The 18,607-nt window shown below is 40.5% G+C and overlaps 1 protein-coding gene across 1 annotated transcript in view; it reads left to right on the top strand.

Annotated features, from left to right (window-relative positions):
• Positions 1-2,624: 2,624 nt before the first annotated feature.
• Positions 2,625-18,607, top strand: part of SMIM31 (small integral membrane protein 31) — a gene marked incomplete at both ends in the record, with an annotated part of 29,577 nt that continues 13,594 nt past the window's right edge. Inside the window, one exon of the mRNA XM_080797133.1 lies at positions 2,625-2,736. Within this exon, the coding sequence (XP_080653259.1) occupies positions 2,625-2,736 (112 nt within the window). The remainder of the gene's footprint in view (positions 2,737-18,607) is intronic.

Here is an 18,607-nt window from a genome sequence, read left to right as displayed (position 1 = left end):
CTTATGTGACTTTAAAAGCAGCCAATAATGTGTTGACCTACTACAAAGATCACACAACATTCCTTTACTTATTACAAAGAATCAAACCTTTGAATAAATCATTAAATTCTGCTTATTTATGCCAAGGTGACTTAATATCAGCCAGTTCCTATAATATTGCCCAGACTTACTGTCAACATGATTTAGCAGATTCCGTCTGTACTCATAGAAACTCACCTTGGATTTTAGAAACACTGAGTGGAAAAAAAAAATGCATTCTCAGAGAAATAAACGGAATTTATCCATGCTTACAGATACAGACATACCATAAAATAATATATTCACTTTTCCCTACATTCTGATTTCCCCAAACCATCCAGAACACCCACTTCTGTTTTAATTACTGTGTTGGACAGCTCCTTCCCATGCCTTCTCAGTCTGAGAACGGAGCTGTGAGTCTGTTTTGATGAGGCAGGGATGACGGGAAGAAATGTAGAGGCAGTATGGATGACATCGCCAATTCAGCAACGCTCTGGTGGTCATAGGTAATAATTAACTTCAAATTCCTACCCCAGAGATGGCAAGACCCCAGAGAGAACTAGGAAGGGGACCAGAGATGGACAAGGGCTTTTTAGTCAAGGTGGATTTAACTTCAGAAAAATAATTTTTTTAAAAAATCTAAATAACAAAAGATACCAGAAACAGACAAAAGATAGATTGAAGAGAATAGAATATATATATCTAAAATACATAATGAGTGTCTACAAATTAGTGAGAAAATTACAAATGCCCAGTTTAAAACTGGACAAAGGATAGGAACAAGGTTTTCACAGACCAAAGTATATAAATAGTCAACATATGAAAAAAATATTCAACCTCACTAAAAATCAGGGAAAAAACAGTTTAAACAGAGAGAGAATTTTCAACTTCAAACTGGTGGAAAAAACACTAAAGAGAGAGAGTTGGGGAAGGATTGGGGAAACAGTCCTTTACATATGGTACTCGTTTTTTGCAAATTCCACGGAAATTTATGAAGAAATAATATTTCAAAGTTGTATAGTTTCAGTAATTCTACCTCTATAAATCTTTCCTAGAGAAATCTGAACCTCTCTGCAAAGTTACATTTACAAAAAAATCTTTGCTGCTGCATTGTTGGTAATGACAAAAAAACTGGAAAGAGCCCAAATTTCCATCAGTTTAAGAGTGTTAAACACATTATGGTAGGGTCATACTCTAGAAAGCTGGACTCCCATTAACCAGAATTAACGAGGTCAACGTGCAATGGTATTAAAATGTTTTAAGATACATTTTAACCTCCATTTGCAGTATCCTTTATATTTTATATTTTAAAACATACATACCAAAGGCACCTGGGTGGTTCAGTTGGTTAAGCATCCAACTCTTGTTTTCAGCTCAGGTCATGAGATCAAGCCCTGAGTTGGGCTCTGTGCTGGGCATGGATTAAGATTCTCTCTCTCCTTCTGCCCTGTCTCTCTCTAAAAAAAAAAAAACATGCGGACCCATGACATAGAAATTCTGTCCTACAAGATTCTGTCTTAAAAAAAACACAAAAAGCTACAAGCTTCTAATCAGAGTTCCCAAACTATTTTCAAATATTAAAAAAAAAAAGTCCAAAAGAAAAGAAATCTGTCAAAGCCAGCAGATTTTTAAGAACCCGTGATTCCCTCAGCCACCTCTGTTCTGCAGAGGACAAACCTATGTTGTCTCTCAGTTACAGGGTCTGATGAGGTCATCTTAAAAATACATTCAGAGAAAACTGAACCCTTCGATGAAAGACTCAATAAATCACTTCCACAAAATAGACAGTAAATGAATTTAGAATGAGTTACAGTGGAAGGATGTGAAATCTCATTCTCTGGGTGTTCTTAAAATTATAACATTAACCCACATATCTGGAGTCATTTAAATATTTGGCATTCGTGTAGTAAACGCTGAAAGGCAGAAAGACAAAAAGAGGGAGGTTACTTCCAACTAGATAATGCTATAATTTTCCCCCAATGGAGATCCTATTTCCTGTCAACATACACAAGCTCTTGTTGTTGGAGTCTGATATTGGAAGTTCCACGGCTGAATTGTTAACACGTTTGTATTTAGTTAGGCTAGGTTTGATCCAGCTACCTAAGGTCTGTGGGTTTTTTCAATAAAAATTGCTTCAAATCATCTATTTCTCACCTGGCTGGCAGATGCCAGGTAATTTCAGGCACGTGAACAAAAGAGATTTTACTCTGAAGCTGGGTCTAGTCGTGTCAGATAGATACTAACATCACTTGTTATTCCTTCCTGAAATGAAATACACCCTATTTTTACTCCCAGAGGGGCATCCAAAAACTCACAAATGTATGTAAACAGAAACTGCCTCTGCCATTCATTCATGTTCTCTTCTAATCTGCACGGTAAAGGCATGAGCTCAGCGATACCGATAGTTCTGCCAAACTTCGAGAAAACCGAGAGCACGCTCGCCAAATGTATTGTTCCAGGTGCATGAAAATACCTTAACAAGTTTCAGTAAATCTCACAAGTGTTTAATTCTAAAATAAATAATTGTCGAACAAACTGTCTCTAGATTAGAGTGTGCTGAGCCACTGTTTGGTTTCTATTACAGGTGAAGAAGTTTGTGGCGGCTCATGGAGCTTCCATTCACCGGGCTGGAAATGGCATTCATTTTACTGGCTTTTGTTATCTTTTCCTTATTTACTCTGGCTTCCATCTACACTAACCCAGATGAGAGGAATGAAGGTAAGAAGAGAAAGCGCTTTGAGGCTAGTCTCTATGTCTTTTGCTTTCCAATCACCTTTTTGTATGGCTTGATTGGTTTGGTTTCTATTCTGTGTGAGGATGAGTTTGTTTTGGGATGTGGTGTGCACATGTGACAAAGAGAGACGGAGAGATTTTCTTATTAAGTAGCACAAAAAACCTATTGTGGCACTTCACTACTATTATTAAAAGGTTTAGAAATGGACAAAATTATCACCTGATTTCTGATCCCAGAATTTGGCAGATTTATCCCTTGAACCTAATATACATATAATGTAAAATTAATACATATACTATAAAAGTCGGTATTTATTTATTTATCTAATTTTAACTTTCACCATCTTCCCATCCCTGCCCCAAGTCAGAAATCTAAAATGTGCAAAAAGCTCAATGTTTTAAAGATAATTTTTCTACAAGGCAAACATAAATGAATTTATAAGAAACAAATTCCAGTGTAGTATAGTATGGAGTGTGGTTGTGTGTGCACGTACATGTGTATGTGTGTTCAACCATACATGGGAAGGAAAAGGATTCGAGTTTTTTCTAATCATTTATTGTCAAAGCCCAAACATTTGAAAAATAGAAGTATTTTAAAAATTCAACACCACATGTTTACCCATTGCTAGTAATAACAATTGTTAGCAACGCTTAGACAATTTCAATGGTGTGCTTGGTATTTCACTGTAGTTCGAGGCTCAATACAAAATTGATCAGAACTGGCCATTTTTAAGGCCAAAAACTTTACATATATATAAAGGAAATTATACACATTTGTAGAGATAAGGATAAAAATCATAAAAAGAAAATTGTGCTTCCTATGATTGTCATACCCCTCCATCAATTTTTGATTCTAAAAGTTCTCAGTGAGACAAAATATTATTGTCTTTTTTTTTTAAGATTTTATTTATTTATTTATTTGACAGATAGAGATCACAAGTAGGCAGAGAGGTAGGGGCGGGGGGCGGGAAACAGGCTCCCTGCTGAGCAGAAAGTCCAATGCGGGGCTCCATCCCAGGACCTTGGAATCATGACCTGAGCCGAAGGCAGAGACTTTAACCCCCAAAATATTACTGTCTTGACATACAATGCTTACAGAAGTAGAAAACAAAAGTCAGTGAACAGACAGTCCAATTCATACTGACATGCAGATTAGGAAACAAACCAGGAGTCCATAAGTCTTTTCCTGCTCCACATTATTTTAGTTTAAAATGGGTTTGGTTGAAATAAAGAGTAAAACCAAAATAGCAGTTCCTTTAACTAGATAATAATGTATTTCTCCCACCTGGAAAGGAAGCCTGGAGTAGTAAGTTCACTACTGCTGGCGCAGCACTCCATGGTGTCCTGGACAGGCTCGTCCCCTCTTGGTTCTCCCCCATCTTCAACTTCCAGCTGCTGTGTCACAGACCAATGTGACTGACCCATATTTTGCCATCATTTATGCATGCCAGTCCGCACAAAGAAGGAGTAATGGCACACTTCTTTCCTTTGAGGGCACTTCCAGAATTCGTGTACACCACTTCCCTTTAGCCAGAATTTCGCCCATGGCCATACCCAAAGGGAAACTACAGAGCGTAATTTTTATTCTGCAAAGCATATGCTGAGCTAAAATTCGGGGTTTATGTTCCTGAAGGAAGAAGGAAAACCAGAAGTGTCTGACGGACACATAGACTCCTTTTTTTTAAATTTTATTTTATTTATTTATTTGACACAGAGAGAGAGAGCACAAGCAAGGGGAGAGGCATAGAGAGAAGCAGGCTCCTCACTGAGCAGGAAACCCAGCTCAAGACTCAGTCCCAGGACCCTGAGATCATGATCTGAGCTGAAGGCAGACGCTTAACCAACTGAGCCACCCAGGTGCCCCTGAACACATAGACTCGAAACCATGAAAGAATTAAGGGGCTAATAGTCATTAAATCAGGGAACATTTGAGCTAGAAAGAATGATAAGAATGCATCTAATCAACTGATTCTTAACCAGAAATGTATACTGAAAGCCACATTATGCTTAGGGCCTATCACTACCTAGTGAATATGCATTTCTAGGTGTCATACCTGGCTACGTGTCTTTAAACACGCTCCCTTAGCTTTTCATCTCTGGTTAAGAAGTACTGAATCTGGGACACATGGGCAGCTCAGTTGGTTAAGCGGCTGCCTTTGGCTCAGGTCATAATCCCAGGGTCCTGGGATCAAGTCCCGCATCAGGCTTCCTGTTCAGTGGGGAGCCTGCTTCTCCCTCTTCTTCTCCCTCTGCCTGCCACTCTGCCTGCTTGTTCTCTCTCTCTCTCTCTCTCTCTCTCTCTCTCTGTCAAATAAATAAATAAAATCTTAAAAAAAAAAAGAAGTAGTGAATCTAACTATTCATATTTTAGATGGGATTACAGAGACCCAAAAATGTTAGTAAGTTTCTCAGGTGCTAAGTTAAATAGTAGAAGAGCCAAAACTAGAGCACAGGTTCCACAGTTCCAAGTTCACCCCATCTTCTATGCCACCTGCCTCCCTAATTATAATCCATGAGCATGAGGAGCCAAAGGATTAGAAGGGTCATAGAAATTTACCTTTCCCTTACATTTTCATATTCTATTTTTCATAATTTTCTTTTTCTCCAACTCTGTTCTTCCTATACCTGTTGTTTATTTTCCAAGCTAAAGCTATTCCTTCACCTGAATATTATCGTACTGACAGAACTAGAGCTAGCTTTTCAAGGGTTCCCATCAAAGAACACCTTTGGCTTAGCCCTCACTTCTCTTCATGACCACCAGAGCAGTCATAAGCACAATTTTACATGAGAAGCAAAAAGTGTACCCTTTCCTAAATGTGATAAAACTTGTGAGTAAAATCCCTTTCTCAGCATAGCAGAGATTATAAGAGTCACTGAAAATAAACTTAAATGATGTGGATTTAATTTCACACATGCAGGGGGCGCCTGGCTGGCTCAGCATGCAGCTCTTGATCTCGGGGCCATGAATTCGAGCCTCACATTGGGTATAGAGATTACTTAAATAAATAAATAAAAGCATAAAAAATAATTTCACACATGTTTATTAAAAATCTACTGTGTTAGGGGCACCCGCTTGGCTCAGTTGGTTAAGTGTCCAACTTTTAATTTCAGGGGATGCCTGGGTGGCTCGGTCAGTTAAGCAACGGCCTTTGGTTCAGGTCAGGATCCCAGGGTCCTGGGATCCAGTCACACATTGGGCTCCCTGCTCAGTGCAGAGCCTGCTTCTCCTTCTGTCTCTCTGTCTCTCCCCCCCCACCACCGCTTGTGCTCTCTCTCTCTCTCTCAAATAAATAAAATCTTTTAAAAAAAAGGGGTGGGGGGAGGGGCGCTTGGGTGGCTCAGTGGGTTAAAGCCTCTGCCTTTGGCCCAGGTCATGATATCAGGGTCCTGGGATCGAAGCCCGCATCAGGCTCTCTGCTCAGCAGGGAGCCTGCTTCCCTCGCTCTCTCTGCCTGCTTCTCTGCATGCTTGTGATCTCTCTCTGTGTGTCAAATAAATAAATAAAATCTTAAAAAAAAAAAAACAAAAACTCCTGATTTTGACTCCGGTCATCTCAGGTCATGATCTCAGGGTGGTGAGATCCAGCCTTGCTTCAGGCTCCACTCTGGGCATGAAGCCTGCTTAAGATTCTCTCTCTCCTTCTTCCTCCCCACCTACCCCCACCCTGCCTCCACTTGCTAACACACACACTCTCTATCTCTCCCTCTCTAAAAAAATGTCTAATGGTCTCAAGCTATAAGTAATGGAGGATCTAAAGATGAATAGAACGCAGTTCCTACTTCTGGAAGCTGATAAGCTAGTGGAGGATACAGTTGTATAACGAGAGAAAAATTCAATAAATGGTCTACCAGAGATTTTTACTAGGACAATGGGGTCAGAATGGAAAGATCTTACTCAGGGGGCACTGAGATGGGCTTCACAGAAGAAATGGCCATCTTGGTACAACTGGATATTGACAGAATAAGGTGAGGTAGAGCACATTCCAAGTAAGAAAACAACTTAAGGAAAACTACCGAACTGGAAACATTTATATATATATATATGACTGATAGAAAATCAACTATGGGGCGCCTGGGTAGCTCAGTGGGTTAAAGCCTTTGCCTTCAGCTCAGGTCATGATCCCGGGGTCCTGGGATCGAGCTCCACATCGGGCCCTCTGCTCAGCGGGGAGCCTGCTTCCTCCTCTCTCTCTGTCTGCCTCTACTTGTGATCTCTGTCAAATAAATAAATAAAAATTTTTAAAAAATCAACTATAATTTGAAATGTAAATAAGTCCATCAAGAAATTGGCAAGAACTAAACATTGGCCAGAACTTTCTCAGTCCTTTCAGAGGTCAAGAGAGGAAGCGAACATGTGACTAGTGTCACCTTTAAACCCAAGAGATGAAGGCCTCTGTTTTCTATCTCCCACTTGAAAGCAAAAGTTTTCAAGCTCTAATTTGCATACAAATCACCTAGTGATTTTATGAAAAAGTATACTTTGTTCAGTAGGTCTGGGTGGGGGCCTGAGATTCTGCATTTCTAACAAGCTTCCAGGTAATGACAACATTCCAGAAGATAAGTCAAGCCACTGATGTACACATTCCTAGTGCCAGGGGTGGTCAAGGTCATCTATGTGCAGCAGGTGAGGAGAGACCCTGGGTATGTGGCTGGGCTGCACACATGCCGGGAAGCAAGGCCCTCTATAGTACAGAACAGATACAAATGCAGGAAGAAACGAGATCACAGGGAGTGCCTGGGTTGCTCAGTGGGTTAGGCCTCTGCCTTCGGCTCAGGTCATGATCTCAGGGTCCTGGGATCGAGCCCCGCATCGGGCTCTCTGCTCAGCAGGGAGCCTGCTTCCCCCTCTCTCTGCCTGCCTCTCTGCCTGGTTGTGATCTCTCTCTCTCTGTCAAATAAATAAATAAAATCTTAAAAAAGAAAAAAAGGAAAGAAAAGAGACCATAGACCCCACTCTATTCTTGCCTCAGCTCCTACAAATGTAAGGACTGGATGAGTTTATATTTTAAGAAATTATTTTTATATTTTGGAGATTCATAGTCATTCCTTAAAAATCAAAGTATTTTAGTACTACAAGATTCCTACAACTCTTAATAGTTTATGAATCCACTATCTCATTTGTAATTAGCATTCTCAATTCTCTTTCTCTATGTATTTTTTTTAAGATTTTATTTATTTATTTGACAGACAGAGATCAGAAGTAGACAGAGAGGCAGGCAGAGAGGGAGAGGGGGGAAGCAGGCTCCCCGCTGAGCAGAGAGCCCAATGCGGGGCTCAATCCCAGGATCCTGGGATCATGACCTGAGCCAAAGGCAGAGGTTTTTAACCCACTGAGCCACCCAGGCATCCCTTTCTCTATTCCTTTTTATAAGGAAACAGTTAAGACAACTTTCTTTGTTAAAAGAAGGTGTAACGTATGACAAAGCCCTTAGATACTTCAGGAAAATTTATTTGTTGAGAAACTGACCAATAACCTGCATTTGTTACCATAAGGAGTCACCACATAAAACTTTCAAACACTGTCAATTCAACAACTTTTCACTGGAAGGAAAATTCTGGCTACTTTGGTCTCTAACTGAATTTACATAGATTATCTACCTTTGACTGCTTTGAGATATTTAGGAATCTTGCTTTCATTCTGGACCATAACATATGTTTTAAATATTAAACTGAAAACTTAAAATTTAGCTCTTACTTGTACATTTGAATCCAAAGAAGAACAGAATTTAGTCACTGTAGAAAATCACGAGGCCCCAAAGAAATCTTCTTGCCCGCTCAAGGAAACTTCAACTAACATCACTGTGATCAAAAGTCCTCTGTGGACTTCAAAACTACACCAACGCATTCTAGCATTACATACACACCCAAAATTCGTCATCCCAAGACCATTACTGTTTTTCTTTGAGATTCATAAGTACCTACTTTGCTGCTATATTGTCTTGAAAATAATAAAATAAAATGTGTAGCTTGATCATTATAGAATTAATTTACAAGGTGCCTTTCCAAAGATATTTTAAGAATCCACTTGACCAGGGGCGCCTGGGTGGCTTAGTGGGTTAAACCTCTGCCTTCAGCTCAGATCATGATCCCAGGGTCCTGGGATCGAGTCCTGCATCAGGCTCTTTGCTCAGCAGGGAGCCTGCTTCTCCCCCTCTCCCTTTCTCTCTGCCTGCCTCTCCGCCTACTTGTGATCTCTGTCTGTCAAATAAATAAATAAAATCTTTAAAAAAAATAAAAACTAAAAAAAAAAAAGAATCCACTCGACCCGAAAAAAAAAAAATTATTGTCTCATTTTGATGACTTGAAAATTGAGAAAAATAAAAGTCACATAATAGGAGTGGAATTTAGAATGACAGAGAGCTGCTTTTTCCCAGTCCAGGACACTGCTCACCAGACTACCCTGTCTCACTGTCAGCATAAAAAACAATGATGATGACAGTGTTTACCAGGTAAAAGGCAGGATGCTGAGCACTTTAGGTTTACTATTTCCTTTAATCTTAAAACAACCCTATGAGATAGGTAATAATAACCTCACTATTTTACAAGTGTGGACACTGATGCTTTAAGTCTTAACCTTAGATCACTCAGCTAATAAGCAACAGAGCCAAAGTGGAACTCTGGTATAAGACTTAAAAACCTGTATATGTAACCAGCATACTTTCTTTCCAGATGACCTTGAAAAAGATACTTGTTTTAAGAAAGAGAGAAAGAAAGGAAGGAAAGAAAGGAGGGAGGGAAGGAAGGAAGGAAGAAAATGCATATATACCTCTCTTTATTCCTACAAAGGACTTTAATTGGCTAAAAATATATAACACGATAAAACCACATTCCCAGAAACTACATTTCTTGGTGGCTAAGTAAAGGAGGGAATCTAAACAAAGAGAAAACTAAGGGTGGGCGACAGAAATGGGTGGGATGGTGAGGAGAAGGCTCGCATACCGTTTCAGCAAAGAGTACAGACTGTGTTATGAAACAGTACTTCATTCATGTCCTGGCTCTGCTGTTTGGTGACTCTGTGACTTAGGGAAAATGACACAAATTCTCAAAGCTCCCATTTTTTCATCTGGGTACTGGGGATGGTGATAACACCTGCCTCATAGAGCCGATATAAGAACTGCATGAAATAAAGCATATAAAACACAGAGGGGTGCCTGTTACTGGAGTTTTCTCATTTGAAGTCTTCATAATTAGGAATTTAGATAGAGCACTGAGGGTCTTGATAAAGTAAAAGAAAATATTTCTACAGAACCCAAACAATCTGTATTCATATAAACCATCCACATACTGGGTAAATGTATTTCTTTTAAATCAACAGCCATACAATACAACCAGTATAAATCAACTACCTACAAAAGATAGAAACCTGATGTTAGGGAAGGGGAAGGACCACTGGAATTGCACAGGCAAAGCCACTGACAAATGGGGCGCCTGGGTGGCTCAGTTGGTTAAGTGTCTGCCTTTGGCTCAGGTCATGATCCCAGGGTCCTGGGATTAAGCCCCGCATAGGGCTCCCTGCTCAGCAAGGAGTCTGCTTCTCCCTTTCCCTCTGCCTCTCCCCTCCCATGCTGTGTCTCTGGCTCTGCTCTCTCTCTCAAACAAATAAATAAAAATCATTAAAAAAAACTTTCGCCCTGAAAGTAGATTCACTTTAAATGAACTTTTCCAGTACTTGTTATTCTCCACTTAAAAGGAAGTTTCCTGTTACAGAGGTATATGATGTTAGTCACCATCAGTTACCATCAAAGAAATTAGCTGGATACATGCTGCCAAGTTACCCACTTGCAGGGAGTGGGTCAGACTTTGGGTGCTATGCTTTCTTTAAAGCCAACCCAGAAGAGAAAACTGACAAGTCAATGTTTACCTGAGCTCTGTGCTTCAAACAGCTCTAGTTAAGAAATCCCTCCAACTTTTGTTTTCCAGAATCCCACGACTCTTGTGTTCTGGGAAATGGCTTACCACAAAGAACCACCTTTCCCCCGTATGACGTAGATAAGACTGTCCACTCTTTCTCATGACTTCCGTAAGAATCTCCATGACTCCTTTGTTTACCTGTGACAGAGCCAAACACAGACCTTTCCCCTTTTGCCTGAACCTGCTGACAGGGACAGACACAGACCCTCCAACTCCGTGCTCTTTGTCTCACGAATGATTTAGCTGAGATTAGAACTGTTTGTCTTCCTGAAACTAGCTAGGCATAGAGATCAACATTTCCTGCACAACTGACCGACAGACTTTCTTTGATTACAAAACAATTCCAACTGTAAAGCACTCACGGTGACTTTTCTACTCCTCCCTCTCGCTCTCTGAGGTAAAACCGCCTTGCCGAGACTATCAGCTTCATATCTGGGATGTTCTCCCAGATATTCCAAGAGCCTGAGTAACATCTATATATCTTTACTTTTTTATGAGTTTTGTCTTTGAGAAAACACAATCTCATCCCTACATATGAGAATTCGATATGTATATGATAAAAATAAATAATACAATGGCTAGCAGAAATACAACGATTTCTGGGATGGAGAAAAAAAAAATAGAAGTAATGCTCACTAGTAAGAATCTCACTGGGGTCTCTAGCTCAGTGGTTTTGAATTTGTTTGACTGAATTCCACTTCCAGATCTGTTCCTACCCAGACACACACACTCATCCACATAGGTACAAATGAAATGAGAATTGCATAAGATAATACTTCACCTCACCCCAGGTGACACACTTTAATACTTTGTGTTGTGTTCTCTTTGTCATCTTCTTTTTAAATATTGATGGCAGTCCTCCTAATAGACTACATGACCCATTAAATTTCGTTAGGTTCTAATCATTTCTAAATTCTAAATTCAGGCAATAGCAGCAAATACAGCTGGGAAGACAATTTCACAAACTACAGGTTAATCCCCCAGGCAAAAATATTCACTAATTTACCATTGTCTAGAAAATAAAGTAAAAATTCCCAAAGCTCTTTGGATTCTTCCAAGTGAGATATTTCCACTTACCTACAAATAATGCCTTCCTCTTCTACCTGAATCTTATTTGTTCTTTAAAGCAAAGGGGCATCTGGGTGGCTCAGTGAGTTAAAGCCTTTAAGGTCTCTTCCTTCGGCTCAGGTCATGATGCCAGGGTCCTGGGATCGAGCCCCACATCGGGCTTTCTGCTCAGCAGGGAGACTTCTTCCTCCTCTCTCTCTCTCTGCCTGCCTCTCTGCCTACTTGTGATCTCTGTCTGCAAATAAATAAATAAAATCTTGAAAAAAAAAAAAGCAAAGTTCATTTCCTCTCTTCTATAATCACTCTAACCAAAATATAAGTTCTTAGAGCACCTCTGTTATATATCACTAATTTGGTACTTATCTTTATCACCCTGTATTATTAATTATCTTTGCTTGTATAGGAAATGCAACCACAAAGTAACGAAACAGAGCTCCATAATTTGTTGCTGGAATCGACAGGCCATTCAGCAAATATAGTTTTATTTCATACTGTCTACAAGAAGACACTGTGCTAGGCACAGTGAGAGAATGACAAATTACCCAATCACCAGTCTTGTCTTTAAACTCTAGAGTTTGTTTTTTTTTTTAAGATTTTATTTATTTATTTGACAGAGATCACAATAGGCAGAGAGGCAGGCAGAGAGGGAGGAGAAGGCGGGCTTCCTGCTGAGCAGAAAGTCCGATTCGGGGCTCGATCCCAGGACCCTGGGATCATGACCTGAGCCGAAGGCAGAGGTTTTAACCCACTGAGCCACCCAGGCACCCCTAAACTCTAGAGTTTTATAGGAGAGTTGAAGTAGGTAGATAAAAGTACAAAATAATTTTGTTGCCGTCAAAACAAAATTCTTCGTCTCTGTATGAAGACTTTCCTTGAAAAGTCAAAAAAATAAGACAGTCGACCCCCAAAAGAAGTGTTTTAAAGAAAATAAGAAAGGCCACTTTGCATGCCCCTGGAATATAAACTTTGTAACACAGAGATTTGGTCTGACTTAGTCACTGCTTCACCCCAGCGTTTACAACACTGCCTAGAACAGAGGAAGCTCTCAGTAACTCACTGCTGAATGAGTTAATAAATAATACTGGCATCTTGGGGCACTCGGGTGGCTTAGTTGGTTAAGCATCTGCCTGCAGCTCAAGTCACTATCTTGGGGTCCTGGGATCTAGTCCTGCATTCAGACTCCCTGCTCAGTGGGGAGTCTGCTTGTCTCTCTGCCCCCCACCTCCACTCATACTCTTTCTCTTTCTCTTCCAAATAAATAAATAAAATATTAAATATTAGTATAAATACCTGCAGCTTATTTAGACAAGTTCAGCATGAGTTCCAAATACTATTAGCAGAGGACACTGTCTTTCTCACACATTCTAGAACTCCTTCTGCTGCTGCTACTAACAGCTCAAACTGTTTCCTGTATATTCCTCATTGAACCCTCACATTAAGTTTATGAGGCAGATCCTTCTACTCTATTGGATCTAAAATCCTCAAAGATGACCCACCGGAATCCTGTCTATAAAATCCAATGAACTTGTAAATGAGCGGAATGGCCATGATGTGTGCAAAGTTCATATCCACACTATTTGTAAACCTCCTTCTGGAGACCCAGGGACGGGGGCACAAACTGCTTCAGAACAACACAACTCACTCTGGAGAGGCTCTTCTGGCAGCACTCAAGATAGACCTCATCACCCTTTATAGCAGTCAGGCTGGATAGCCATGAATTGAAACCAAGTTTTAACCTCACTCAAATAAAACCAAACGAGGATGAGGATACCCGCTGGACAGAAGAAATCATGGGATGCGTGCCACAGCCAAATAGAAAATGGTTTGGGGGCATTTCCCTTTTTTGCATCACCCAGACCACCGCTTCCTTTTATTTTCTTGAGTTGTGAAGAATTGTTTTCCATCCAAGTCTTTGTTCTTCCGTTCGTAAGCCGGACGGCGTGAAGCTGCAGTATCGGTTTCGAAGAGGCTCCTGTCACGGCCTCTTTGTATCTTCAGAGACTAGTACATTGTGACGCAGCCTGGCTGTTTCCTGCCTGAATGACCTTGTCGCCCACCTGCTCCCCGGGCCCTGTCTTTGAAAGCTCTCTGGTCTAATGACCCGTAGGAAGTGATAAAATGTAAGTGACCCATCAGGGAATTATAAGGATATTCTGGGTAGGTAATGATCCTTCACCAAAGGTGTGTCCAGCCTCCTGACAAACAGGAGCCTTTCCGACATCCCCGTGCCAGACGTTGCCTTCCAGAATGGCCGCAGGACTGCCGTGGAGCCGCCCTGGTGACTCCGAGCCGGGGACACCGAGCTTGAGGGAGAGAAATGAAGATAATTTTCCAAATTATCTTGGAACTCCTTCGCTCCCGGGACTTTTAATCTGTTAAGAGTTTGTTGAGATGTTTCAGCTAATACTAGCCAGTTGTGCTGATATGACCAAAAAGCCCTGTACCCCTTTCCACCCCTCCTACCCAAAGAGATCCAGGTGAAAACAACAGTTAGAATATTTGTATTAGCATCAGCTGGAAATGGCTCGAATCCTGTCCCTGCTATTTTACTCGCAATGTGACCCGAGCAAGTTGTATGACTGCTCCGAGGCTCACTTCATTTATATGATTCTAATTACCCACGCAAGGCTGTTGTGAAAACTAAAACATGGTACTATATTTAAAACAAACAGGGGCACCTGGGTAGCTCAGTTGTTAAGCATCTACCTTCGGCTCAGGTCATGATCTCAGGGTCCTGGGATTGAGCCCTACATCAGGCTCCCTGCTCAGCAGGGAGCCTGCTTCTCCCTCTCCCACTCCCCCTGCTTGTGTTCCCTCTCGCTCGCTCTCTCTCTCTCTCTCTGTCAAATAAATAAATAAAATCTTTAAAAAACAAAACAAAAAAACCTATTATTAAGAATTAAATCACAGATGCTGCATTCATTATTTTACTGTTTTTGTTGGTTTTGTCCAGGCTATTCTTAATAGAATACTCTTGGCATTTCTCCTATGCATACTGTTTCTTCGCTCCAAATCAGCAGTTATGTAGAAATGTCTCACTTCTACAGCGCCTTACAAGCTAGTTCTGATTTTGTTTTCGCTTGTGGTTTGTTGTTTGGTTTTTGGCTTGGGCTCTCATTTGCTTGGTGCTGCCAAGTGCCAATTGATAGTAAAAAGCATTTGTTGGGGTGCCTCGCTGGCTCAGTTGGAAGAGCATATGATGACTCTCGATCTTGGGGTCGTGAGTTTGAGCCCCACATTCAGTGTTAAGATGACTTAAATTAAAAAACTATTAAAAGACTGGGGAAAAAAAAGAAATATTTGTTGAGTACCTGTTACTCAACTCTATAGCAGGCATCACAGACCTTTAAAAACAGAAATGACACCTACTTTGTTCTGGAAAGACCTTCTGGCTGGCAAAAAATTGTTGCAGCCACCAGTTTGAATTCTGGAATTTGGGAGGCTGTGTCCTTAAAGGAACATTGAACAGATACAAAACAGCGTCAACAAATAAAAACCATTACAACACAGCCAGGGCTCTAACCTAATCATCTCTTACGAGGCCGAGAAATGCCTCCATAGTTACTTTGCTCAACAGCTCGTCTCCATGTATGTAACTGTTGACTCTAACCGCTTCACTGCCCTGACCACAGTCTTTGAAATATTCATGAGGCAAAATTCTGGCCCATGCCAGTAAACACATATTTCGGTACTGATCTGATGTTAAGGAATTCCTCTTACCTCTTACAAAGGAAGGTTTCATCCCACTTTAACCATATCACACCATCTTGCCGACAGCACCATGTACGCTCAGCAGTAGCAAAAGCAAAGTTGTATATAGTGAGCAAAATCTGGCAGGAGAACCCTGCAGGGTAGGCTAGGGCACATCTGTTAGCCATTGTTAACTTAGATTGTGACAGGGGTGCCTGGGTGGCTCAGTCAGTTAAGCGTCTGCCTTCGGCTCAGATCATGATCCCAAGGTCCCGGGATCGAGCCCTGCATTGGGCTCCCTGCTCAGCAGGGAGTCTGCTACTCCCCCTGTTTGTAATCTCTCTCTCTCTCTCTCTCTGTCAAATAAATAAATAAAATCTTAAAAAAAAGAAAGAAAGAAAACTTAGAATGTGACAACTTACAAACAAGGAATAATTAAAGAAATCTTACAAAGTTCTCGTATTCACATTTGTTTCTAGTATAGTGAGATGGACAACATAACAATTCAGCTTGCTTTAAAAAAACAACTAGAATATTGATGGCATCAAAAAACTGTAGTTGAATTAGCCCACACAGACTTTTGGGGAAGAGGTGGATTTTTAGAAATTTATACAAAGAGAGAGTCAAAGGAACATGTTTAAGCCCAGGATTTATAAAGGTGAAAAGATAAAATAAGAAAGTCACATGCAGAGAACAGGCCACCTTCACCAGAGCAGGGAAGCTACACTAGAAACAATTCTGAAACTTCCCTGAAGCCAGAGGTAATATTGTAAAGACAACTTCAGTTCTAGCGCTACTCAGTGAGCACCAGACTTCAGCCATGTGGTCTGAGATGTACATGCAGAGAGAACAAATAGGAAACTACTGAATTATTTTAATCAGAGAAGAGAAATCAAATGGGATATTCCCTGAGGCACTGGTTATAGTAGTAAGAAAATGGAAACAAGCTCTATATCCTTCATCATGGAAATAAGATAAACCATAGCAGATGCTACACAGTAGAATACTACGCAGTAGTTCAAAGAACTCTGTATGCACTGTCGTCAAAATATCCAAGACGCAGGAACTGGAAAAATATACTGCTGAGCTGTATTATGATCTGATTTGTAGTTTTGGATTTGCATATACATTTGTGTGTGTGTTTATAAACACACATATACACATTATATACACACACACGGATCAACCAATCTACAGATCATATGTAGAAGGACAAGAACACAGAGAAACTGGCAAAAGTGAGTAACTCTGGAAAGAAGCATTAGGAGAGAGGACTTCATGCCCTTCCAAATGGATTAATTCTTTTACCAACAACCTATTATAAATTCCTTGCACAGTTAAATAATCACACATATATAACCATTTATGGCTTACACAGTACTTTCACACTTTTCGTGGGACCCTCATAGACCTTTGATGTTGTTTGGGGAGGTAAGGAAGATCCCCGTGTCCTTCCTGACCTAGGAGATACATGACCTTTGAAGTTACACAGCCAGCCAGCGACAGAACCATATATCCTGACACAAGTGCATTGCCCTCCAAACTCCTTAAATAAGCAAAACTGGAGGAACTCTCCACACGCAAAAAACTCCAGTGAGCTGATAATCATCCAAATAGTTCATTACATCTTTTCCTGAGGTTTTTGTCATCCTCAGAGGGTCCTTTCATGGTGATTCGCTACGACTTGCTCCCCACTACTGTAGCACCCCTTTTCTTCCTAAATAGATAGCATTTTCATTTACTGAGAATGAAATACTATATCAAATACTACTGAGCATCTCCTGTATTTGAAACATTGACAGCATAGTAATAAACATGTCATTTAATCATGTATTTGACAAATATCAGTCAAAAGCTTAGCATGCATTCACTGTGGTAGCTGTTGACTATTTTGTTAAACAAAATTTCCCTCATAAAGCTTACATACATAATGTTGGGGAAAGTGAATATTTAACCCCATAACTATTTTCTTATGGCTGTGATAAGTGTTAGGAAGAAATATAAAATGCCAAGAGATATACAGTATGAGAATCTGACCACATGTAAGAGACTAAGAGAAACATCCCTGAGAAATGACATTTAAGCTGAGCATTGAAGAAGATAAGGGTAAGGCAGCGGGGGAGGGGGAAGAAAGAGAGCTGACATTCTATCTGTGGAAGACCAAATGGGCATGCCATTCGGTGGAAAGGGGCAGGAAAAAGTAACATGATGCCACATATGGTTTGGCCACAAAGGGTCAGGCAGAATGGCTGTGATAAGGTAGGTCAGTGGCCTGAAAGCCAAGGTCAGGACTTCTGATTTTATCCCATGAGCAAAAGGAAAACAATGAACGATTTTAAGCATGGTAGAGACACAATTAGATACATATTTTTTAAAAGATCATCCAGACAAGATTAGAAAGATAATGCTGGACAAAGTAGGAAGATAAACAAGAAGATGACGTGGAAGCCACCCAGGCAAGAAGTTGCCTCGATGAGGGAGAGACAATGAATGTGTCTCCGCTCAGCACCACTGAATTTTGAAAGATGTTTCATTAAAAAATAAAAAAAAAAAGTTTTCAAAAACCATGAAATCAGATGGGCATAAAGTGAATATAATTCTGAACTTAGAAAAAATCTCTGCTTTGTAAGTTTTATGGGTCTGCCAATCATAAAAGTTTGATTTAAAGTTATCTGTTCCTGAAAGAAATCACCACTGCAGGGACGCCTGGGTGGCTCAGTTGGTTGAGCAGCTGCCTTCGGCTCGGGTCATGATCCCAGAGTCCTGGGATCGAGTCCCACATTGGGCTCCTTGCTCGGAGGGGAGCCTGCTTCTCCCTCTGCCTCTGCCTGCCTCTCTGTCTGCCTGTGCTCACTCTCTCTGACAGATAAATAAATAAAATCTTAAAAAAAAAAAAAGAAATCACCACTGCAGTGGTCCATGTTGATCAGACAGCACCAAACACATTTGACATTTAAGGAAATTCCTATTTTTTCTAGATCGGTCTTACAAATCAGAGCCAACAAGTAGCCATAAGATATAAACTATACAGCAGTCAGGAGTAGTGATGCAAAACCAAGGAAGGAAGATACAGATTTTATGCACGTAAATGAGGGGAGGGATTTTTTTCTGCAGGAACAATACATCTTTTTCCAAACAACAATAACAACAAATAAACCCCAAACAAAAAAATAAATACATGCCTCTAA

The sequence above is a fragment of the Martes martes genome, assembly GCF_963455335.1.
Source record: "Martes martes genome assembly, chromosome: 2".
NCBI classification, from domain to species: domain Eukaryota; kingdom Metazoa; phylum Chordata; class Mammalia; order Carnivora; family Mustelidae; genus Martes; species Martes martes.
This window is presented reverse-complemented; position numbering and strand designations above follow the sequence as displayed.